Here is a 27,227-nt window from a genome sequence, read left to right as displayed (position 1 = left end):
ACTTAGAAATTTACATCATATTATCTCTATTACACCTCATATAAAGGATAATTATTCATAATATCAATACATAGTTTATTAACGTAGTTTTCATGTAGTTAATGAACGGGAAAAGACGTAGTTTTTGAAGAAAAACTACACGTAGTTAATCAGGTAAATTACGTCTTAATTAACTACTTCCGAACCCTGGGGTATACCTTGTTTAGTTTATTGTTTCTAACTATTTTTTGATATTTTTCCAACTCCATGATAATGTGTTATAAATTATAAATAATAAAAATATAAATAAAATTGAAGGTTAGGTGAAATGTCAGTCAACCACTTCCCCAATTCCCCATCACTTCCCTTTAAAAACACGGACCAATCAAAACTTCTTCAGATAAGGCATGCGCAATTAAGTGACTATCCGGGTGAAATAGACTTATGCCACTTATGCAGAATTCCATATTTCTCTTTCACTGTTTGGGCTTCACTTTTTAGAGATTAGGCTGAGTATATAAAGTTATATGTATATGGTGTCACCACCACGTGGTTTGTCGGTTTTGTTTTTGTTGTTATTGTTTTGTTTTGATTTTGGTGCAAATCTTGACGAGATATTGTGTTAGTATTGTTAATTATTATTATTAAGTATTTCGTTACTTGTTTATATAAATAATAACTATATGTGACGTGTCTGATTCTGTGTTAATATTGTATATAATATAATTTTTTCAATTCTACATGCTGGATATAGTTATTGACATTTTTTGTTAGAAACTATGGATAATATAGATGAAGGAGTAGATTTAAATCCGTAAGTATTATCCCTACGTAGAAATTTTGATTCATGCATCATTGTCTTCAGAGAAGATGATATTATATTGTCTATCCAAATCAGATTTTGGCGATAATAATTTGTACATAATACAGTATGTCTCTGGATCGTCTGTACAGGAGGATTTTTTTATTATTTTCTCTAAAATGGTATAGAAATTTGGGGAAAAAACGGATTAGTCGAATTAGCCATTTTAGAGCAAACTAAAATTTTAATAAAGAAAGCATTTTTCTTAAAATGTAAATAATAAAAAAGCATTTTCTTTAGTAAAGACGATCCGAGGACATACTGTAGATTATCATTCAAAATATTTAAATACCGTATGATCGAATAAAAACGGCGTCAACGATGGCTATGAAATGAAGATCGCTGTCATTTTATATGTAAAATTATATGGGAAATGTCATCGATCGTCATTTCCAAGCCAACTGGACGCCGTTTTTTTTCGATCAAACGGTATTATATATGCTATAAGCATATCTAACTAAATACTTATATTTTATAGTAGGAATATCTTTAGGATTATTTACTCAATAATGATAGGAAGTTGGAGTTTCATATTTTAGTGTAAATATTTATAAATACAAGTTGATATTTGTTGAAAGTATATAATGTGAAATTGATTGTTACAGTCCAACAGATACTGCTTTTAATAACAAATCAATAAGTGTAGAACATATTAAACAAGAAAATAATATTTCAGAAGAAAATATAAATGGATCATCAGATAACAAGTTTGAACTGTAAGTGTATTCTTCTAAATGTTTATGTTTTGCGTAATTACTAACTGTGTGTGTACTAAAAACAATTCTATGTTGGGGAGATCCACCTGTATTGACGTACATTTTTTTAACAGATGATAATTTAAAAACAAGTAAATGTAGAACACAGTTGTGGAGTCATACTATATCATTGATTTGAGTGTAAATAACAAGCCAGCATACCGCGACTTTCGTTTATGATGGCACACTGTATTTTATTGTAATTTTAGTTCTATAAGTCTTATTAAAAGGAAATATTCCAGTTTTTTCAAACTCACTTTGGGCATTAGAAACTCTAGCTGCCTTAAGGTGTGATTTCCTAGCAATGGCTGGCGTCCGCGGAACCCTGCTTTATAAGACTGTAATATTTAAATACTCTTTTATTAGATCGAAAGAAGTTAAGAAAAAGGTCTATAGATGTACCTTATGTCGCTTTCAAACAGTACATAGGACAAGTCTTTACCAACATCAGAAAATTCACTTGGCAACAGAAGAACGACAGTTGTTTGCTTGTGCACACTGCAACAAAAAGTATAAAAATAAAGATAACTTAAAACTTCATCTGGAGGAGTATCATAATGATTCCAGGTAAATTTATTGTTAGCATAAGAATTATCTCTGGTATATTATACAGGGTTGTTCACCACATACGGACACGGAATATTGTAGCTAAACGATTAGATTTTTACAAATTGTAAGTTTTGGGTTCGTTGAAGGACTATTAGAGCTACAATTTAAAAATATTTTTACAAGATACAGAGTGTCCCAAATAAATAAAAAATATCAAAGTTGTATTTTTTTAAATAGAACGCCCTGTATATTATTACATTTTTAGTTTCTACGATTAAAATAAAGATAAATTTGATTAAGGTTTATTACACTTAAACCTTACCGTTTTTGAAATATTTTCAATTTTGTGAAATTGCAGTATAAATTTTAAGACTTCATTTCTCGGAGGGTATCAAAGTTTTTAACACTAAATATTTACTGAAGTTTATTTATTGATCAGTTATTGTGTTGTAATAATAAAAATTTTACTACCTTATACAGAGTGTCTAAATATTTATTTTAAATAATTATTAGCTTTAAACGGCAATAACTTGTTTAATTTAAATGGAACACCCTTATATTTTATGAGAATCAGATGCATAATTCAATTGTCTATCAAATTGTAATATACAATTTTTTACCTATCTCATCAAGTTTCCGTAGAAAATGTATTTGCTTGTAATTTAGAACTCATTTATCAATATAACCATGGAATACTGACATTATGTATGTGTATTAGACGATGTGGTAAAAAAACTAACACCAAACTAACACCTTAAAAATGATATTTCATTTTTTGACAAATGCATATTTATAACAACAGGGACGTTCATTTTCATAACTTATTATTATGTCGATTTCTGATTCAAATCCACATTTATTTAGAATAATTTATTAACGAACACAATTAAGTATGTAATTAATTAGTATTTGGGCGGAAATACTGGTGGTATATTTAGTTAATGGTATACTCTTTTATAAAGATTTAAATACCGTATGATCGAATAAAAACGGCGTCCAGTTGGCTTGGAAATGACGATCGATGGCATTTCCTATATAAATTTACATATAAAATGACAGCGATCTTCATTTCATAGCCATCGCTGACGCCGTTTTTATTCGATCATACGGTAGTTTTCTTTTTGCATACAAATGGGCTAGTAATAGGTATTAGCGTTTTGCTAAAAACGATAATATTACTAGCCTGTTCATTTTGTACATTTGTTGTTTTAAAAACAATCTAAAATGTCAATATTCCATGGGTATATTGATAAATGAGGTCTAAATGATAAGAAAATGCATTTTCTACGAAAACTTGAAGGGATAGGTAAAAAGTGGTATAATACAATTTGATAGACAATTAAATTATGCATCTGATTCTCATAAAATATACAGGGTGTTCTATTTAAATTAAACAAGTTATTGCCGTTTAAATTTTTAAACACTCTGTATAAGGTAGTATAATTTTTATTATTGCAACACAATAACTGATCAATAAATAAACTTCAGTAAATATTTAGTATTAAAAACTTTGATACCCTCGGAGAAATGAAGCCTTAAAATTTATAATGCAATTTCACAAAATTGAAAATATTTCAAAAACGGTAAGGTTTAAATGTAATAAACCTTAATCAAATTTACCTTTATTGTAATCGTAAAAACTAAAAATGCAATAATATACAGGGTGTTCCATTTAAAAAAAAATACAACTTTGATATTTTTTATTTCTTTGGGACACCCTGTATCTTGTAAAAATATGTTTAAATTGTAGCTCTAGTAGTCTTTCGACGAACCCAAAACTTACAATTTGTAAAAATCTAATCGTTTAGCTACAATTCTCCGTGTCGTATGTGGTGAACAACCCTATATATTATATATACCGTATATACAAGGTGACCGTGCCCTGAAAAAGTTCCATATGAGAGTTTTTGTAATATATACGGATAATAGTAGTACACATTTCAAAAATATTTTCATCCAGGTACAGGGTAATTTAAATGTATTTTACCTATATATAAAGTTGTATTGATTTAAATGAATAAACGGATTTGCCATAAAATCTAATTTTGAAGAATACTATCATGCTATCATATTACTTATACTATTTACAACACAATTTATGCAACTACTATTACTCTAACGGTATTTCGCGGTATTATCAAACTTCAGACTTCAGACTGGTCCAACTGTCAAAGCGCGGTCCTTATATACCCCCTGGCGATTGTTTCTGGAGTTTTCTAAAGAATTCTGTAATTTTCTTTTACTTTCTGGGGAATTCGCCAGGTTCCTCAATGCACGTTGCGGTTATGTAGCAGTAATGCAGTTATGCAACCAGTAATCCACCTTGACCTTGACAATAGATAGAATAGAGAAATTTTTGATTATAATCATTTTTAGGCACACCATTTTCTACACATTTAAATCTCTTTCAGTCTGAAAATATCTAATTATATTGATACTTTTCAACTGGCAGCATTTTATGATAGTCTTCTTTATAATTTATAATTATATTAAAATATGCTAAATTTTTTGGTACATACAGGGTCAAACCATAACCACCGTAATAACAAGGCCGGACAGCTTATTCGTGACGTCATCAACTGGAGGCCTAAACTTTGATTGCTTTGATACACTTTATACGTATATCATGGATATAAGCTTTAATTGCACCGAATTTTTAATAAATAATAATTAAACATAAAATTTGAAAAACATCAGATTGATATTCCATCTCACATTATCCATCGTCATTGTATTTTTTATGCTGTAAGTATGTCTAACTGTATCTTTTATTTCCTTTTCCAAGTCTGTCATTATTTTTTAACAACAGTAGTTTTTCAGACGTGTATTCCTAATAGAATCTATGACAATTTTTACAATAACTTAGCATTATAAATAGTACATTGCGGAAATTTTAATAATGGTGTTGTAATCCAGAGATATTTTTGATAAAAATATTTTTTTATTGTGAATTTTGAGAAACTCCTCATGGCTTCGCAAGACTTTGTTAAAAATTATATATTCCAATAAAACTATATTAGTTATTTCATCTTTTGGAAACCCAAGACTGCCTTTAGTAAGGTTTTTTATAAGTGAATTTTGTTTAATATCAGTGTTGTCTGAAAATGTTAAATTATTTTTAGGGACATTAATGACTGAATCTTAAGTTTCTTTTCGCCTTCATATAAATGTCGAACACAAATACTGTACTGACTCCCGGCTAACTGTCTATATTTTCCCAACCTACTTTCAAGAGGATCAGTTTGCAAGTTCTCTAGTAAAACATACCTCATATTTTACTCATTAAAACAATATTTTATTACTTCAAGCTCAACCTGTTACTCAACTCAAGTTAATAACTTTAATATTGAACACAGATAAAAGTTAGAATTTTTTTATTATTTTCATCGCATTTTAAAGAATTTAGTAAATAACAGGCATGATTAATTATTTGATCAGTATTACTATCAGGGTTCGGAAAACTACCATGTTACTCTTAAAAACCACATAAACTACATTATATGTAGTTGATCGATGTAGAGGGTGTAGTTTATGTAACTTTCAAAAATGAAAGGTGAGGTAAAAGATAAGTAAAAGCTTTAGAAAATACATATAAATATATTCGAGAAAACAGAAGAAATATAGCTTTAAATATAATATTCACATCTTATTATTTAGACATTATACCTTTTAAATCGTATAATTGCACACACTTATAATCACTTTATAGTTTAAACACCTCTTTTTACAAATTTATAACTTTTTTCACCCGTCTATTATCGATTATAATTACCACGTCCGCACACCTACCGATAAATCGATGACTGTCAACTGCGCCAATATCACTCCGCTACGCGCTACGACAGGCGCCGCCACGCGACGGCGCGCCTTCACCCCGGAGAACAGGCCGTGATATATGGATAAAATATATAATATCGTCCCATTGCTGCCAAAAGTCACTAACTTACTTTTTATTATACCGAGAAAAATGCGTCTAAAGAAGAATTGCATTGCATAAAGATGTTATAGTTAGTAACTATTCGGTATTAAAATAAAACATAAATAGCCAGAAATCGTAGTTAATGACTTTTGCAATCGATTCTCCGATTCAAAACATAGTGATTGAATTTGGTTGTTCGGAAAAATGTTAGTTAGTGACTTTTGGCAGCAATAGGACGATATATACTATAAAAAATATCTATTTTTTTTATTGTTTTTTTCTCATATTATACACTATTGTTAACTTAAAATATTCCTTTATTAAATTTGATTGATAAAAAATGAGAGATAAACATTTATCGACTGGTATGATTTTTTCCGTATTCTATTAAAACTATTTTTATATACTATAATATTTTTAAAAACTCGGAAAAGACATTTTAAAACTTTGAAATATATCTGGCGAGTGAAAAAAGATCCACAATTTGAGCTTTTATCGGGTAATTATCAACGCTGCTAAATAGAGTTGGGCCTCCAGTTGGTGACGTCACGAGATTTTTGTCACAGCTGTCCGGCGGTCAGACTAAAGTAAATATCCCTTAAAAAAAGCTGGCTTTTTGAAGCGCAACTGGAAGAGAAATAAAAAAAATAAACAAGTTGTTTTTTTTGTATATTTAAAAATGATTAATTTGTATATTTTGAATTTTAATATATTTACTTTTTAAAAGACACTTCTGTTTTATAATTTTGGTTGATCCTTAAGTGTGCTTATATTTTTTTTAATTTTGTTTTGTTATAATTTTAAGGTTGAGCCTTACGTAATTTAATCAATGAATGCTTAGCAATTTATTTAAAAAAAACTAGAAACCCGCTGTAAATCTATGAAATATTTTTGACATGTAAGCTCTCCTTTAAAGGAACAATCTAGCAGAAATCATGATATGGGGCTTTTTCGGAACAGACTATTATTAAGCAATTCTTTTATTAGAATGCAGGAATATCAGAAAGCGATCTATAGATGTGCTACATGTGACTACCAAACGACACATAACTCACAGCTTAATCAACATAAGAAAATTCACTTGACACTGGAAGAACGACAGGTGTTTGCTTGTGAGCACTGCGACAAGAAATATACGAGAAAATCCAAATTACAAGACCACCTCAAGTATAATCATATTGATTCCAGGTAAGTTTATCATTGTTAGCATCAGAATTATATCTAAGTGGAGCGTCCACCAAAGTGACGTAGCATCTGACGTGGCACATAATCTGGCAAGTGACATGCATCTAGCAAGTTATGTCGAATTGAACAAACGACAATAAGTGTGTCAGCGCACACTGAAGTAGCGCTGTCATTTGTCATTGTAGCATGCCATGCCACTGCTTCAAAAATAGATCTGGTTCTATTTTTCGCCACTTGCTATTAACACGTTACTCGAATTTAATAAAAATGAAGGACGATTTGGACTTCAATATACGTTTTGTATCATTGATTGAGGCTTTTCTAACTAGCACATCAAAGGTTTCTTTTTTCATTCTATAAAATGCTTGAAATCTTTCTGGATACCATATTCAATTCCTTAAAAATACTAAATCCACTCTTCATTTCTCTCTTTTTATAAAAGGGGTGTTCCCAATAGCGGCGCTTTGGATAATATTGGTTCATAGTGATTAGGTTTACAACTGCTAATAAATCTTCATCCACTGAGGACATGTTTACGCCACTGCCCAAGTAGCAAAAAGAAATTCTAAAAGGATTGAATTATTTTATAACAGTCGAATAGCGTTGTCTTAAGGACTGCTTGATTTTATTAAGCGTTTGGTTTCGACCATTCTGTTTTTTAATAAAAGTTGTCATATTAAACTATTTTCTAGTGGTTTTTACAACGTATCCTATAACACATTAAACGATAATTTCTTTTAGTATGACATAACACTTAATAAGATAATGCTATATGATAACAAACATATTATTTTATTAGACTCTTATACCCACCATGTAAGAGTTCTATAATATTCATATAACTAGTAGTCACAAGATCATATAATAGTTACTTAAACTTGTCTTATTAAAGTTGTATTACGTTGTATGATAGAACGTTTTATTGCGTTAAACTACGGTGCTGTATACAACACAGTTATATAGCCTTATATGATAAGATTGTGATTAACAAAATAAATTCGCTGTAATATCTGCATTATAAAACTGGTAATGTATAATATAACCTCATTTTAATTTAAATGGTATACCAGTATACCTAGTTATTTATTTTCTTATTGTTATTGTTGCAAAAGTAATATCTACGCATGAGTATAATCAATCACAGCTATTATGAATTCTGGACAAAGTTGGAAAAAACTTAACAAACGCAGTGGTAGTTATAAAGAGCATGCAAGAAAAAACTCCTCGAAATTACGGTAAATAATCCCGAGAATTCTCTAGGTTCTCAAATTGCCAAAATCTCTCGGGTTGTCTGGCTTCTTCAAAGCATTGTTGCCACGTTGGTGTAAAAGTTTTACTGTAGTAATGTTTGTATTGTTTTATTGTTGTTTTTCCAAATCCTTAGGTTGCTCACTCGTCGGGCACGCATGAAATGCATTGCGTGCATGAATCCATAAAAATCTGATCATGTTTGTTAGTTTAAATACTAATCAAATGAGATTTGGCAACATCTATTTGTCGCAAATCTCAATATGTCCAAAATAGTTCTATAGTGCCTGGAAATTCTGCGTAATGATAGATATTTATCCTATACCGTTTTATTTTAAAACAAAGACTTATTTAAGGGATTCATTTATAATAAAATGGTTGCATTATAATTCGCCATGTTTAAGGCAGAATTTGTGTATGGCCTATGGCCGCCATTATATGAAGCAAAATTAAAAACATCAAAATACATTGTAAAATGTTATTTTTGAGAACTATTTTGTGATAAGATTCCCACATACAGTAATAAAGTGTTTAATTAAATTAAAAACAAGAATTTTTGAAAATTTTATTTTATTTTATTGTTTAAATTTTATGTAAACCTTAATCGAAATTAAAGCGCTTTAATTTTTTGCCAAATACATACCTATAATCTACCAGTAAAATTTTCGGCGCAACAAAAAATTGTCCCTACTTTTCAAACCCTATTAATGATTTTTTATATTACATATTTGTTGTACCTTCTGGCTCTACCCGCCATTTTCATTGTCGAGTAAAGTCTCCTTTTTAACAATCCACATCCTCTAGATTCATTTTACGACACGCTTAAGATATAATTTGCTCCTAATATTCTTTGGTAAAAAATAAAATACTCTTGTACCTCGCTAAATGATCAAATGTTTTTATTGTTCTGTTTCTTAGATGTGACCACGTAATACACAATAAAACTACTTTTATAATAGTCATATAATGCTGTGTAAAATAGTAGCATAAGAGTTGTATACCTTTTTTATAGAACTATACTACTAAACGGTTGTATAAAAATGGGCCTTTTTTGGTTGTAAAGCTATCATATTACGGTCATATAGCACGTTATATGAATTGAGGTATCCTATAAAAATTATCACATAGCTGTTTATACAACCTTTATAAAATAAAATTTGCTACTTGGGATGCCACATCACTTATATGTGCGCTTTCTGAAGGATCATGCAACGCTATTGCCATATCATTGCCATGTATGTGCAACGTAATATGCTATGTCACTTTGGTGGGCGCTCTCCCTCCTCCCTATCATAAATACTTCCATGGATATAGTGCTGCAACCATGCTGCAACTATAGACAAATATATAGACTTATAATATAAATGTTATTACCTCCTAACAACCTCCTGTGATGTCAATATACAGGGTGTTTAAAAAAACATGTGCCATCTCTCGTGGGGAGATTCCTCACGTAAAAATAAGATCTATTTTTCATATCAACATAGGTCCGATTCTGGTTTGTTTCGCAGCTACAGGGTGTTAAAGTCTTAATATTTTTTCGATTTATTTTAATTTTCTTCCGAGTACTTTTAGTGATTCAAATGAAATTTGGAGGGTAAAAGAAGTACTGCATACTTTAATGCTAAAAAGTGTCGACAAATTTTGCGCCACTGACTTTTTTGCTTTTGATATCAAAATTGTGTAGGCCGTTCAATGCAAATTAAAAGTTATTTCTTGATATTTTGTCGAATTCGGACTCCTTGATGAGATAAACGCAATTTTATTAATTACAATTAATAAAATTAAAATAAAAATAAAATTAATAAATTTTATATTTTAACTAATTTATTTTTAAATATTATTACTATTAGTTATTATTACTATTAGCCCAACCTACAGCAATTTCAAATAAAAAAAAATTGTTTTTAGGATAATTACAAAAAACCTAATTTTAAAAAGTTTTAACATCCTAGCTGTAACTCTAAAACTATGCATTTCCAAACCTATGTTTATAGGAACTCTTTTTCATATTTTTTGATGGGGAGTCAATGGGTACTTATTTAAAACTTTCGCAAGTTAATGATATTAATTTTTTTTAAAGGTTGCTATTAGACTTGGATCAAGGCAAATTAATAAAATTGTGCTTATCTCATCAAGGAGGCCGAAATAGACAAAATATCAAGAGATAACTTTTAATCGACATTAAACTGCTTACATTATTTCGCTAACACGAGAAAAAAAGTCAGTGGCGTACTATTTTTTTAGAAAAATATTCCAGTGAAAACCCATATGTACGTCCCTGGTGAATATGTCGACACTTTTTTAGCTTTAAAATATGTTGCATTTATAGTAAATTTTATCCTCAAAATGTCATTCGAAACGCTAAAAGAAACGGATTTGTCACAAAATACGATTTTCTAAAGAAAATATCATGTTATAATCTGTCCCGAGTGGTTTTTAAAATATTTGGTTTTAGACATTTTATTTCATATTATCATTATTTCATATTTTATAACACAATTTTCTACGTATTTCTATATGTCTTTCAGTCAAAAAATTTCTAATAATTATTGATGCTTATGTTCATATTTGAAAAACTACTCAGTATTACATTATAGTATGTTTTTTTTGTTACATTATGGTATGTTTAGAGCTTTTTCGGAATACACTGTAATAATATTAAGCTATTCTTTTAATAGACAGAAAGAATCGTGGAAAAAGGTGAAATGCTCCAAATGTGACTACCAGACATTTCGTATGTCACTCCTTAGACGACACGAGGCAGTTCATTTGGCGCCGGAAGAACGACAGTTGTTTACTTGTGCACACTGTGACAAGAAGTATAGAAAAAAAGTTAACTTAAAATATCACATTGAGGATAAGCATATTGGCTCCAGGAGTTCCAGGTAAATTTATTGTTAGCATAAGAATTATACCGAAGTCATATATGCAGGGCCGTTCCTGGCCAGCGTGCAGTGCGTGCACGCACGTAGGCGCAACATTTTGGGGGCGCAAAATCAAAGGGTCAATCAGTACTTTGTAACAAAAAACCGATACGCTTTCTTGCCAATAAACAAATACTTAAACCATCATAGGATAAAGTTTGCTTAGCGCCTTTTTTGCGTTGGCCGCACCGAATAAACAAGTCTAGGGCAATCTGTCGGCAACACATTGATCTCATCTATTTATTTTTCATTTTATTCATTTTATGGAAAGCACTGTTCATTAAAATGTTGTATCCTATGTTATACGGCTTGTTTCTCTCTACAATTTCCTGTCTCACAATGTACTGTTTGTGTCGGGGAAGGGATTATAGTTTCATAGTTATCGATTTTCGAAAGAAATCAGTACATGTATATTATTTCGTATGTTTTTCATTTTATTGATACTATGGAAAGCACTGTTCATTAAAATGTTGTATCCTATGTTATACGGCTTGTTTCTCTCTACAATTTCCTGTTTCACAATGTACTGTTTGTGTCGGGGAAGGGATCATAGTTTCATAGTTGTCGATTTTCGAAAGAAATCAGTACATGTGTATTATTTCCGAATTTTAGTTTATTGTTTTTATGTATTTCATATAAAATGGGTCAGTTTTTTTCTTTAGGGTACTATTTTTGTTACTAAATATTTGTGGTTTTGTTTGTTTTACCGTATTTTTAAATACGAGCGATATTTCGCTCGAGCGATCGCTCGGTTATTCCAATCGCTTGGAACTCGGATACTCGATTATTGAAATTAATCAGTTTTTCCCATCACCACTTAGAAGGCGTTCGTTATTTTGAATTAGAACTTTCAACACGAAAATATATATTATCTCAAAATAAATATCGTAGACAACCAGCAATACTTTATATTGAGATACTATATATGTTTCCGTATAATAGTTCTATTCAAAATACGCAAAATAGACACAACTCAAAATCGCCGTTTTCGAATTATTATAGTCTTTGCTACAAGGGTCGATATGAGTTTATATAATTGAAATTTTTCTTGGAATAAAAAATGAAGTTTAGGTCATTATCTACAAAAAAGACCCTCACACTTTTTTTCGTAAAGTCCCAGGAAAAGGTTAAAAACGGCTCTAGAGGGTCAAAGAACGGGGTTTCCGCCAATATTAGCCGAAATATGGCGTGTAGATGATTTTCATAATAGCCAAATGGAAGCTAAAAAATGATCCTAACACGTAAAGTTGTTCGTAAAAAGAAACCAATTCGAGTATTCGTAATTACGCAATGTTGTTTTGTTAACAATACTTTCCGGAAATCCCCAAAATTAAAATGCGATTAAGCAAATACTTGAAGCTTTCTGAGTTGCTTAAGTCTTAAGTCTGAGTTACTTAACTCTAAGAACAACTGTTAAAAAATTTTAACAAATAAGCTATTATTAGTGAAAATATGAATAAGTTCATTAAATATGACGAAATTCAAACAAGTTCTAAAATGATCTTCATCATTAAAAAAAAAATTTAACAGAGTTATTAAACAATTTTTCCTCAAATCTCTCTGTCCTCCATCAAATTGGAGAGAAAATTGAGAGATATTCGGGCCGGAATATCTCGAAAACTACTAATTTTCCGTAAAAAATGATAAGGACCATTTTTATAGGTAATTACCCAAGCTAAGATAATCAACTCAAAAACCACTCAGCATGTTATTCTGGCATTTTTGGAATAAGCACTTTAGCAATTTATATAAAAAACTAAAACACCAGCTGGAAATCTATGAAATATTTTTAACATGAGCGCCCTCCTAGCTTGTATATTTTGTGAACAAGATTAGATGAAAAATCTATCAGAAATCATAATATGGGGCTTTTTCTGAACAGACTGTATTATGAGCATTTTTTTTTATTAGAATGAAGATATCGCAGAAAAAAGTCTATGGATGTGCCGTATGTGGCTTTCAAACACTATATAGGTCTAGTCTTATACAACACGAGGCAGTTCACGTGGCGCCGGAAGAACGAGAGTTGTTTGGTTGTAGCCACTGTGAAAAAAAATATTTCACAAAAGATGGCTTAGAATACCACCTTAAGGATAATCATATTGATTCCAGGTAAATTTATTATTTTTACCATAACTATTACACCGGGTGTTGCATCGTCGAGCGAGACATAGGAAATCCCATGTAAATTTTAATGGGGTCAATTATTGGCTTCCCTAATTATTTTAGAGAATAATTCTATTTAGGTTTATTGAAGAGCACTAAAACCCACATTCAAAAGAATAACTTTAGATATTTTTGATTAGCCCGTTTACCAGTTATCGCCGATTTCTTTTTAAATATTTCTCCTTTCTTATGGCCCTGTATTTACTTATGAGCACCAGTCAAGGTAAAAGATAACTGTCAAATGAAGTTGTCATTTCAGAAATTTATCTATTTAGTGCACAAAACATCCCCCTTTAGAACTTTTTCTTTAATGGCCAGAAGCGGGAGTAAAAGCCCAACCGCCCGAACAAACACTAGAGGCGCCACCGGTCATCAAATGGTGTAAAAATTGGAAAATTTAATCATCTAATTTTGACACAAGGGGTAGCGCTTAACTTTTTCAATTTTAATTCAATATTCATTGTTTTCAAACTATACTATTAGACTTTGTTGTATTTTGTGACTGTATAAATGTTTTCTTAGTATAAAGTTGCATTATAGTAATTTAAATTATATTACATACATATTTAAGATTCAAATATTATGACATATATGTCAGTTGCCGTCTAAAATGTCCTCTTGATAACAAAAAGTTAGTTATTGTCAAAAGTAGTTAAAATCATGTTAAAATATTTAAATTTACAAGTTATAGTTAGATATTTTATATTATTTCAACAACAAACACATAATAGTACAGCCTAATGTTGATATGCAGGTCCAAAACAAAAGTGCCGTTATATTTTTCAGTTTTCGTTGTCAGCTGCGGAAGTTTCAGTGATTTTAGTGTTGTCGGATATTTTTATTTGTGAAATAGAAATATTGCGTTTGGATTGCAAAACTAAAAGTGGAAGTTTTATTGCAATGTAAGTAAGCGTTTGTCCAATTTATATTTTACTTTTTCATACCTACGACAAATAGACATATATTGAAATTTTATAATTCGTTTTATTTAAAAATGTTAGAAAACAATAAGCTTGTAATCCTGTAATTGACATAATTGTTATGTAATATATTACTTTACAATTAAAAAATGTAAATTTAAAAATATATTAAAAATATATACAGGCATTAATTGAAATTTTTTGAGTGCGAACAAACACGAGAGGCGCTTTATTATTTACTTTCATTTCTTAATATGATAGACGAAGTTCTAAAGGGGGATGTTTTGTGATTTAGTGCTTTATTATTATTATTAAAAACTCATACCTACATCGAAAATATTAGCCATGAATTACACTACCAAAGAAAAAGTATTGATGATTAAATGGTATGAAATAGTTATCAAAAGGTGTCGGATATGTTTGCTGCTCTGTATCCGAATAGGCCGATACCTGGAAAATCTACAATCGCAAGGAATATCCAGATATTTGAGACCAAAGGTACCCTAATAATAACTGCAGATGTGAAGCAAAGCAGGAACAAAGAGAAGATGCAAGAAATGATACCAACTTAGAAGTTTTATTGTTTGTTTTATGAAATATGAATCGATCACACTACAGCGTTTCGAATTTTGAAACGACATAAATACTATTCCTTCAAATATGAAAAACACCAAGAACTATGAGATGGGGATGAAATACGGCGGCAGGCGTTTTGTTTTGATATGATGCACAGTGCTTCGAACAAATGGCTCTAGAGGACAAAAATGCAAAACTTCTTTTTTATTGTAGGCATTTTATTCAAACTAGGTTTATTTGACACAAATGATGAGTACCCTCATTGTACTAAATGATGATGTTCTTAGTCCCACGTTTATGAAAAAAAATCTTATAAATAATAAAACTGTTGGAGCTGTGTTCCATCTAAGGAAATAATAATTTATAGTATGAAAACGGTGTAAGTATTAAATAAATACCTGTAATAAAAAAGAATTAGAATAACATTAGGACATGATTCCTACAATATAAACCTAATATAAGATAAAAATGTTTTTCTTTAATGAAAAAGAAACATTAATGCTATATATATATATATATATATATATATATATATATATATATATATATATATATATATATATATATATATATATATATATATATTTAATTAAAAAAAACACTTAAGATACTATAAATTTACTTTAGGACAACAAAATGCATAGATCGTAACTACTCTGATTCAGAAGAATCATTGCTGACAGAATCTTTCAAATTTATAGTATCCAAATCACAGGTAGATGAAATATCCTCATATATAAGATATTTCTGTACATCATTTTCTAATATATTACTTTTTCGCGTTGTTACTGTTCTTTTGTTGGTATGAGGGGTTCGGATGTTAATAGTTACCTCTTTAATAGACCATATCCATATATTATTTTTTTCGTTTTCTTGGGTATGAGGTTTTATAATTAATTGAAAGATGGAAACATTTTTTATGCCACGTTTCGCGTCAACATAGTGGGCTCAGGCACAAGTGGTTATCTCATTGGACTGGAAGGTTCACCAATATCTAATAAAGAACACATTTTTTGAAATATAAATAATTTTGAGTTCTTGTCCTTATGATCAAGCCAAGTATTAACCAGATCGGCATTGCTTATCAATTTTACTCCATCTGAAAAGTATTATAAAATAAAGTTCGTCGCAGGTGAACTATACAAAAAATTAAAAGTGTATGAATATGGCAACAAAAATATTCAATAAATACGATATGTTTTGATATGTTTTTTTAATGCCTTTTGAAGTTTGAAAACGTAAAATTTTATACCCATTTAAGAAACATCTTAAAAATAAATTAAAACTAAACAATAACGAACTTGTTTAGAAATAAATTTAAAGTACTTACCTTGTTTAACAATATCCATAGTGGCTTTCAATTCAATATGTACCGTTTAACTCCATACACAAAACTACTATGAATGTTATTCTTTTCACTGATATAAGATAATGATCGCAAAATTTATTTTTAGTGAAAATATTTGCTAACAAAAAACGCTGTTTATGAAAAATAATATACAGGATGGTTGAACATTGCTATAAGCATAAAATTACATATTCAGATATTAGTAAATTTTAACTTTATTTTCGATTTTTGTCCATGGGACGAAGCACTGTGTGATGGAACGAGCAAACACGGATAGGGAATTTTTAAAAAACAGATGTTTCACTGACGAATGCACGTTTACCTTAAATAATGAACCCAATGTTCAAAATTATCGATATTGGAACAAAGAAAACCAACACAGGTTTGTCGAAACAAGGACGCAATATCCACAGAAAGTAAATGTTTGGGCAGGGATATTCTGACACAATATTATCGGGCCATTATTTCTTACGCGAAATTTAAATGCAGAATATTATTTGGAACTACTCGAAAATCATATTTTACCTGCTTTACATGATGCCGCTAGCGAAAATCAGGAAGTTTGGTACCAAATGGATGGCTGCCCGGCACATAGTACCCTGGCTGTTCGGGAATATTTAGACAATAGTTTTAACGGAAACGTTATTGGCCTAAATCATACAGTAAATTGGCCAACAAGGTCTCCTGATATTTCGCTAAATGATTTCTTTCTCTGGGGCCATTTAAAAACAGGATATACAAGGATAAAAACTACCCAAATCTAGACGAGTTAAAAAATGCTATTTCTGCCGAATGCAATAGAATTTCAGTTTACCAACTAGCGAATGTAAGAAGAGAATTTTATGATCGCCTGGGTTATTGTCTAGCAGTCGATGGAGGAATATTTGAACATCTTAAATCCTAAAGTTCTAACAATTTAATAGTACCTAAATTAATAAGTTATTGAATATTGTAATAATACTATTAGTACGTTGATATTAGCATATTTAGAAAAAAAAAATTATAAATTTTTGATATGTTGAGGTTATACGTACTAAAAGGAGACTTTTTAAAATTAAAAGAGTTCCTAACTGTAAAGTGTGAGCTTCACCCCCAAAAACCACCCCCAATACGCACTGCGGTGGTTTTTCTCGTTTTTCTCAAAAACCATTAGTCGCACAGAAAATTTAATTCTTGTCAAAAATATTCCTTATAAAATTTGCTACAAAAAAGGTTCTATTCATTATTTATATTTATCCAATGTATTTCGAGCAATAACCGTTTGAAAAATGGAGTACAAAAAAAATACAGGCCAAATATACGCCTTTCAAATTATAGTCTCCCTAGGTATTTTAACGTGTTAAATATACACGCAACATATATAATACTGTATAATATAAACAAAAACATTCCCTATTCCACTAAACTAACATTCATACTTTCATCTACATATTGTCATCGTCTATAGTTTCTAGAATGTGCTCAGTATTCGAAGAATTTTGCCCACGACATGTTCCGTACATGGTTGTACATTTCTTGCCGGCTTTAATGCAACTGCATCTTTTTACACAATCTTGTTTTCCTCGAACCATCGAAGGGCGTATTAAGGGTGGTGTTTTGGGGTGAAGCTCACACTTTAGAGTTAAGAACTCTTTTGATTTTGAAAAGTCTCCTTTTGGTGCGTCTAATCTCAACATATCAAAACTTTCTAAATTTTTTCTTCTATTCGGCTATTTTAGGTCTAATATAAATATACTATATAATTAACCTTGTAATTGATTACTTTATTTTACTTTAATTCATATTAATTTGTATTTATAAATACATCTTTAAGATTTCCGATGTAGGAATGAGTTTTCAATAATAATAAAGCACTAAATAGGTAAATTTCTGAAATGACAACTTCATTTGACAGTTATCTTTTACCTTCACTGACTCCCAAGTAAATACAGGGCCATAAGAAAGGAGAAATATTTAAAAAGAAATCGGCGATAACTCGTAAACGAGCTAATCAAAAATATCTAAAGTTATTCTTTTAAATGTGCGTTTTAGTGCTCTTCAATAAACCTCAATAGAATTATTCTCTAAAATAATTAGGGAAGCCAGTAATTGACCCCATTAAAATTTAAATGGGATTTCCTATGTTCCGTCCGACGATGCAACACCCGGTATCTAAATCATATACCCTGCTGGCAACTCATACTTTTCAGTCGGTATTTACATGTGTGGAAGTAAATCGCATAGGGATCTTATCAAGTCGGAGTGCGGAGGATCTTATTAAGTCGGCCTTGCCACATTTCTCTGGTACGCCTTTCCTTATCAAGTAAAGTAAAATGACGATCACAAAAAGCTTATTTTTAAAAAACTTTTTTTTTTCAAAAAGATAACTAGATCAAACCATTAGGTAATATATTTCTGAGCGTCTGAAACGGCATTATAAGGCTATTGTATCGAATGGCAGTTTAAAGATTCATTCAGAACTTGGAAATTAGTGGTATAAATTAGTGGTTTCAATTACATTTTATACTTTACGATTATTCACAATGTCTAAAAAACATAATTAAAATTAATGAGTATCCTAGCAACAGCTTGCGTTAGTCACTTGTATCCATAGAGAAAGCCTAATATCTAATATTTAGCTTATAAAACAATCAACTTTTGACTTCTAACTATAATTTTTCTTGACGGAAGATAATCAAAGGCCAAAATGACATTTCTCGCAAATTTTAAAGTATAATTAGTGGAAAAGTTAAGAGTTTGATAACTTTTTCTACTAATTGAAATTCTCTACCACTAATTTTACGTTCATTCACATTATGATTGTAGATCTTATGTTTACCTTTTCAACTGTCAAAAAATTTCCACTAAAGTTTCGTGGCGCCTCGAAAAAATTTCCGGAAATTTTTTCAGTTGCCATGGTAACTAGTCAACATTAAAGCATGTTATTGGTTGAAAAGTAGAGGTGTGAAATTTTCAGTCAAATTCAACCATATTTTCATGTTTTTTTTAATTTTCTCTAAAACGGTATGAAAATTTGGAGAAGTATAAACGGGATTAACTGCAACCATTTTAGAACAAGCAAAAATTTTAATGAAGAATGCATTTTTCTTACACCAATAATAAAAGAGTTTTTCCTTTTGTAAAGACAATCTGGGGATATATTGTAGTAAGTAAGCTTTAGTAGTTAAGCTTAAGTTGCAAAGCATCAGCAACATATGTATTATATATATGTAACATATATATAACAGTACTGCTAAGGCGTTGTATTGCCAATCCTACATTCGTTATTTTGTTTTTAAAAATTTACTTGATGAGACGTTAAGGAGTTGGTCAATCTTAAACGAGTTACAGGACTCTAATAATTAAATATTATTTTATTAGGGCGAAGGAATCGCAGGGAAAGATACATAGGTGTTCCACATGCAGCTACCAAACATCGCATATTTCATCTTTAAGCCGTCACGAGAAGGTTCACTTGGCAAAAGAAGAACGCCAGCTGTTTGGGTGTGCACACTGCCACAACAAATACAGGACAAAAGCCAGCTTAAAATACCACCTTGATAATACTCATATTGATTCCAGGTAAATTAATTGTAAGCATAAGAATGGTACCTAAATCATATACCGACCTGGTCATTTTAGAAGTGTGGTCTGGATTTTAACGGGTAAGACAAAGAATAATATTAATGACCGGTTGACAGACAGAGAGACAAAATAAAAAACCGCATACAATGTTGCCGGTTTTTACGTTTGTAGGAAAATGTGTGTAGAAGAAAATAAATTATTTTAAAAACTTTCATGTATCTAATATATCTAATCTAAATATAATCCATTACAGCTGTAGTAAAATGAGTAACTAATTGTGAAAAATAAAGTTTCAACACTAAATTTTGATGTAAAATCCGGCAATACCGCGTAGAAGAAATGTATCAACCTAACATTTTTCTCTCTTTAATACATTTGATTTATAATTAAGCTGCCTACATCACTGTCTTACACGTTAAAATCTAGACCACACTTCTAAAACGACCAGGCCGGTATAGTTCATATCAAATAAACTTTTAGTCACGTGATTAAGCTTGACCGGCACAGCGTTGCCCACTTTTACATATTTTCTTTTAATCAAAATATTTTAGAAAACAAAAATAAATTAATTATAAATATACAGGGTTGTTCACCACATACGACACGGAGTACTGTGGCTAAACGATGATATTTTTACAAATTGTAAGTTTGGGGTTCGTTGAAGGACTATTAGGGCTACAATTTAAAAATATTTTTACAAGATACAGAGTGTCCCAAATAAATAAAAAATATCAAAGTTGTATTTTTTTAAATGGAACACCCTGTATATTATTACATTTTTAGTTTCTACGATTAAAATAAAGGAAAATCTGATTAAGGTTTATTATACTTAAACCTTACCGTTTTTGAAATATTTTCAATTTTGTGAAATTGCAGTAAAAATTTTAAAGCTTCATTTCTCCAAGGGTATCAATGTTTTTAATACTAAATATTTAATGAAGTTTATTTATTGATCAGTTATTGTGTTGCAATAATAAAAATAATACTACCTTATACAGAGTGTCTAAAAATTTATTTAAAATAATTATTAGCTTCAAACGGCAATAACTTCTTTAATTTAAATGGAATGCCCTGTATATTTTAGGAGAATCAGATGCCCAATTAAATTGTCTATCAAATTGTATTATACCATTTTTTACCTATCCCTTCAAGTTATCGTAGAAAATGCATTTTCTTTTAATTTAGACCTCATTTATCAATATATCCATGGAATATTGACATTTGAGATTGTTTTAAAAGCAACAAATGTACAAAATGTACAGATAGTAATATTATCGTTTTTAGCAAAACGATAATATTACTAGCCCATTTGTATGCAAAAAAAAACTATTTAAATCTTTATAAAAGAGTATACCATTAATTAAATATAACACCATTATTTCCGCCCATATACTAATTAATTACATACTTAATTGTGTTCGTTAATAAATTATTATAAATAAATGTGGATTTGAGTCAGAAATCAATATAATAATAAGTTATCAAATTAAAGTCTCTGTTGTTATAAATAAGCATTTATTAAAAAATGAAATATCATTTTTAAGGTGTTACTTTTTATCACACTGTCTAATGCCCATACAAAATTCAGTTTTTTAGTATTTGGAGCAATTATTATTAATCAACGCAAACAGTCAAATATAAAAAATATTACAAATATTTAAACAGTTTTTTTTATTTTTTAATGAAATAGACGAATTATATCGACAATATTAGTATCTGTACTCTTTAAAAATTTGGTACATCTTTAAAAATAATCTAAAATGTCAATAGTCCATGGGTATATTGATAAATAAGTTCTAAATTACAAGAAAATGCATTTTCTACGGAAACTTAAAGAGATAGGTAAAAAATGGTATAATATAATTTGATAGACAATTAAATTGTGCATCTGATTCTCGTAAAACATAGAGGGTGTTCCATTTAAATTAAACAAGTTATTGCCGTTTGAAGCTAATAATTATTTAAAATAAATTTTTAGACACTCTGTATAAGGTAGTATTATTTTTATTATTGCAACACAATAACTGATCAATAAATAAACTTCATTAAATATTTAGTATTAAAAACATTGATACCCTTGGAGAAATGAAGCTTTAAAATTTTTACTGCAATTTCACAAAATTGAAAATATTTCAAAAACGGTAAGGTTTAAGTATAATAAACCTTAATCAAATTTACCTTTATTTTAATCGTAGAAACTAAAAATGTAATAATATACAGGGTGTTCCATTTAAAAAAATACAACTTTGATATTTTTTACTTATTTGGGACACTCTGGTAAAATTATTTTTAAATTGTACCTCTAATAGTCCTTCATCGAACCCAAAACTTACAATTTGTAAAAATCTCATCGTTTAGCTACAATACTCCGTATCGTATGTGGTGAACAACCCTGTATAAACAGTTATTATTTACATCAACAAAACTCACCTTCTTAACATCACTTAAGGGACATAAAGGGCCATTATAGTAATGTACTATGTTCGACTGCAAAGTCTGCTAGTAAACATTTTTAAGCTTAATATATACGTACGCATAAACACATAATACACAAAATTGATATCAAATATAGTAGTTCTAGACACGCTGTATAATACAGCATGTTTTATTTGAAATAGAGCAGTTAAATACGACAATTAGTATTGACTCGCCTTGTATATACTCTGAAGTATAGTGATATTTTAAAAGATTATGTCATAAAATATTTACAATTAAAAAATGTAAACACAATCTGCTGTTTTATAATACTGGCAGAGCTTTAAGTGTACAGGAAATTTAGTCTAGCTCATATTTCAAAAACCACTCAGCATAGATTCTCAGCATTCTGGTATTTTTGGAACAGGGATTTTAGCAATTTATTTAAAAAAATAGAAACATCCTTTATTATCTATGAAGTATTTTTAACATGCATGTTCTCTTTACTCGCATATTTTGTGAAAAAGATTGGACGAAAAATCTCTATCAGATATCATAATATGGGGCTTTTTCGGGACAGACAGTAATATTAAGCAATTCTATTATTAGAATGAAGGAATCGCAGAAAAAGGTCTATAGATGTTCCACATGTAGCTACCAAACACCTAGTATGTCAAATCATAGACAACACGAGAAAGTTCACTTGGCACCGGAAGATCGACAGCTGTTTGCTTGTACGCAGTGTGACAAAAAATATACGTCAAAGCGGAATTTACAACATCACCTCAAGCGTGATCACGTTGATTCCAGGTAAATTAATAGTTAACAGAGTTAATATAAGGAATATTGATAATAATGAATTTTAAAGTTTAGATATACAGGGTGTCCCAGGCTGAGCGTGCATTGGAAGTTTCTAGAGAACTACAATATCGAGATCGGAGAGTTTTTGCACGTTATTGTTTCAACGAGATCTATCTATCTATCGATTAAAAATATTTTCAATATGGCGGCACTTCCGGAAATACCGGAAGTTGACAGCGACTTTCTTATTTTAAACGGGTACCCCCATTTTATATATGTAATAAACATACTTAAATTCTCTGTAAAATTTTATGAATTTTGATACTAAACACTCTATTCCTAACATTAACCGTTTTTGAGAAAAAAAATAATTAAAATTGAGTGTACAAATTGTTGCTCGTTTACTGTTTCTATTATTAGCAATGTTTCAAATTGATTAAAAAATTATTTGTAATGTTTTAAGAAAAGAGTATGTCCTTTTCGGAGTAAAAATATACTTTTTGTGCCTCCCTGTAACGTCGGAATAACTTTATGATGGTCCTTCAATTCGTCAAAAAAAGTATAATTTTTACTCCTATTAAAACAATACACTATTGTTCGGAAATAGTCTTAATTCAAGAATGAAATTAATAAGATATTATCTAATGTCGAAGTGTAAGGAACTTACATCAAAATGTCGGTAGGAATTTGGAAACATTTTCAAAAAAAATACACCGTTTGAAAAAAAAATATATAAAACAACATATTTTCTGACAAAGATTATAATTTCTCGGGAATGAAGATATAGTCTCTATATCAGAAGAACCTTGTTCTGTACTACACTGCGAACGATATGTATTCGAACAGCGACTTTTTGTGACTTATACATAAATTTTAAAATTTTAGTTTAACGGTCTAATGGATTCACACGAAATTACTTCAAAAATCGGTCCAACATTTAAATTGATGAACAGATATTTTTATATAGTTTTATCACATTTACAATTATTTTTCGATTTATTATCTGTTATATCATTTGAATAAGAAGACTAAGGAAGGAGCGTATCAAAAATCTTAGGTACACCGCGATGGGCCTCAAATATGGCCGACTTAAATTCCGGTTTATCAGCGTCGTTCTAATTTTATTTAAAAAATGTAAAACTATGATATGACGTAGGGTAGACGTGGGGTAGACTCAATAATTTGTTGATTTATTTTACGTTGTGAATAAATGTTGGTAGTTATTAAAATTGTTATAAAAATATATAATTCTAATAAAAATAGATAAGTTATAATAAGTATTTATTACCACAAACATTCGATACGCTACTGAAGCAGGTAAGTCAAATTAACGTATCTAAATGTATTTGACATCTAATCTTTGACAAGTAATAAATAAAAGCTAAAATGCAAGAAAAATATATAATTTAGTTAATTTAAGTGAATTTCATAAATGATCGGTTTACTACACGTATGTATATTATATAGTCACTTACTAGCGAAAAGTTGTTCCATTATTTCACTCAATTTTTGCCGAGATCTACCGCACGCTACACAACCAACTATTTTAGAGTCTTTTTCGATAAATCGCGATAGTGTCACTGTTAATTTAAGTGCTGCCACAATTTTCATCTAGATTTACTACCTTTATACAACTATCAGTAGTAGAATAAATAATAAATAACATAAAATAAGCTCCGTAAAGACTGACAAATCCACAAAATTTCAAATCAAATTCAAATGTGTCAACTGTATCGTCAAACAGAACTGTCAAGGATCCCCACCCTAGAGTGCTTTTATGGCGCTTTTTCCGCCCACCATGAATGAATACATGGATAGCATTATGCTCCTTCCTTAGTCTTCTTATTCAAAGGTTATATCTGTTATAGAAATATTTTTTATACTTTTCTAAGACACATTTTTATAACTTTTACAGTTATTTTTTTATTTATTACAAAGTTTCAATAAAATTATTTTTTTTTAATTTAAATCACATGATTAAAATTAAAAAAATCACTTGATTTAAATCACGATTTAAATCATGATTTAAATCAAGCCAACCCTGGTTTCCATTTGAAAAAAAATATTTATGATAATTTTTTAATCGCTCAATTCCATGAGAACCACGGCCAATATTATATGACATTCGAACAATTTAATTTTTGAAGTAGATAGCCACATGTCTTGTCTTTATGTCACAGTGGCTTTGGTGATCACTAAATTTGTCGTTTAGGCTATACAGATTTTTTTGACAGGCAGTTTTTTTTCTCCAAAAATTTTAAATATTTTTTTTCTCAAAAACGGTTAATGTTAGGTATAGAGTGTTTGATATCAAAATTCATAAAATTTTACAGAAAATTTAAATGTGTAATAAAAAATGGGGTACCCGTTTAAAATAAGAAAGTTGCTGTCAACTTCCGGAAGTGCCGCCATATTGAAATTTTTTTTAATCGATAGATCTCGTTGTGAAACAGTAATGTGCAAAAAATCTCCGATCTAGATATTGTAGTTCTCCAGAAACTTCTAATGCACGCTCAGCCTGGGACACCCTGTATATACAGTATGTCCTCGGATTATCTTTACAAGAGGAAAAACTTTTTTATTATTGACATTTTGAGAAAAATACATTCCTCATAAAAATTTTTGCTTGTTCTAAAATTGTTAATCCCATTTTTATGTATCCATGTTCACAGGATAAAATCCATGTTGTTCGGAAGTTCCAGGGCGCTGATGGTACTATATTGTGCTTTTATTTTCACTGTGAATATAGGGCTTTTAACACAGTGCAATGCTATTTTGCCAAGTATGTTTATTTTTAAATCGAAACAGTCAATGCATTGGATTTATGTGAATAGTATGCAACCAACATTCACACAACAAATCATATTTTTTGTTTTAAAATATTTCTTTCCTAAAAAAAATCCTAAATTTCGATGAAAAAAATATTTTGAATTTTATTTCGTAGTCTATTAATTTTTCAGCGAAAAACAGTATTGCCTGTCGGTATTTTATCAATGTATGATAAAAGGTTGGTTATGGAATTATGGACTGACAACAAGGGAGTGATTTACAAATTACAACGATTAACGCCTATGTTCACAGTTAAAATAAAAGTACTGTATACAGGTTGTTAATTTGTTTATTACTCGCGGCATGAGCTTTATGGTTGAAATATGGCAACCTCGGCCCGCACGTTGAGAGACGACGCGATGGGACGAGTCGGCAGCTTACTCATTTGGAATGTAGGCAGTGTTGCCATTCTGTTCCCCAATAAGTAACCGTCCAGTTAACAATCTGTATAATATACTCGTATTAGCATCACATTAGATACTCTAAATTTAAGACCTTAGTTTCAAATTGGAACTATTCAAAATAATTACGACTATCAAAAAAATTCTTTGAAATATTGCCATTGAAACGGAAATGTCCAGACGCATATTTTGCCATTTTAATTTTTTATTGTTTCCAGAAATGCTGATTGTACATCTCCAACTGATGAAGTGATATTAGATTCTTTGAAAATGGAAATTGATGATTACACTCCACATTTGGATGACTTTAAGTAGGTTTCTTTAAATGTATATTTATTGATATAATGATAATAATGTAATTTATTAATTCCAGAAATGCTGAACGTGTAGCGGTGACTAATAAAGTAAAATCAGAAGATTTTTTAAAAATAGAAATTAATGATTATGACACCCTGATTTTAAATAAAGAAATGCAAGATAACTTTAGGTACGTTTTATTTTTCTATGTACATAATGGCATATTTAACTAATTGATACACAACATTGTGTTTTAAATATTTTTTATTGTTTCCAGGAATACCGACAATCTATCTATAACTAAGAAGTTATGTATTAAGCTGGAAGATTTTATAAAACTGGAACCTGAAGATGACAAATAAGACTGACGATGAAGACACGCGTTTTTGTATGAAGAAAATAGTCATAATATAATCCTAAAATGTTTAAAAATTAACTGATTTGTTTAATTTTCGTATGTAAACATTTTTAAGCTATACAGATTTA

General features: G+C 29.8%; 1 protein-coding gene across 2 annotated transcripts; it reads left to right on the top strand.

The window, feature by feature from the left end:
- Nucleotides 1–318: 318 nt before the first annotated feature.
- On the top strand, nucleotides 319–27,227 carry LOC115879996 (zinc finger protein 484-like). Of its 2 annotated transcripts, XM_030897087.1 has the most exons (11): nucleotides 322–793; nucleotides 1,447–1,557; nucleotides 1,963–2,163; nucleotides 7,052–7,252; nucleotides 11,179–11,385; nucleotides 13,336–13,536; nucleotides 19,795–19,995; nucleotides 23,023–23,223; nucleotides 26,663–26,755; nucleotides 26,818–26,931; nucleotides 27,019–27,227. In XM_030897087.1, the coding sequence occupies exons 1-11, from the start codon at nucleotides 759–761 to the stop codon at nucleotides 27,101–27,103; spliced, it is 1,650 nt and encodes a 549-aa protein (XP_030752947.1). In that variant the 5' UTR covers nucleotides 322–758; the 3' UTR covers nucleotides 27,104–27,227. The 2 variants fall into 2 exon arrangements, with proteins under 2 accessions (XP_030752948.1, XP_030752947.1); XM_030897088.1 differs by lacking the exon at nucleotides 19,795–19,995 and having other exon boundaries at nucleotides 319–793.

This window comes from Sitophilus oryzae, unplaced genomic scaffold (genome assembly GCF_002938485.1).
Source record: "Sitophilus oryzae breed Bouriz unplaced genomic scaffold, Soryzae_2.0 scaffold_1604_pilon_pilon, whole genome shotgun sequence".
In the NCBI taxonomy this organism is placed as follows: Eukaryota; Metazoa; Arthropoda; class Insecta; order Coleoptera; family Curculionidae; genus Sitophilus; species Sitophilus oryzae.
Note: the sequence above shows the minus strand (reverse complement) of the source record. Positions and strands in the feature narration are given on the sequence as shown.

What these genes read in the sequence shown, in the direction of transcription:
- LOC115879996 (XM_030897087.1), top strand. Translation starts at nt 759, where the DNA reads ATGGATAATATAGATGAAGGAGTAGATTTAAATCC. An exon ending in GAGTATCATAATGATTCCAG is followed by an intron (nt 2,164 to 7,051) that starts GTAAATTTATTG and finishes TTCTTTTATTAG; the next exon opens with AATGCAGGAATATCAGAAAG. An exon ending in CCACATTTGGATGACTTTAA is followed by an intron (nt 26,756 to 26,817) that starts GTAGGTTTCTTT and finishes TATTAATTCCAG; the next exon opens with AAATGCTGAACGTGTAGCGG.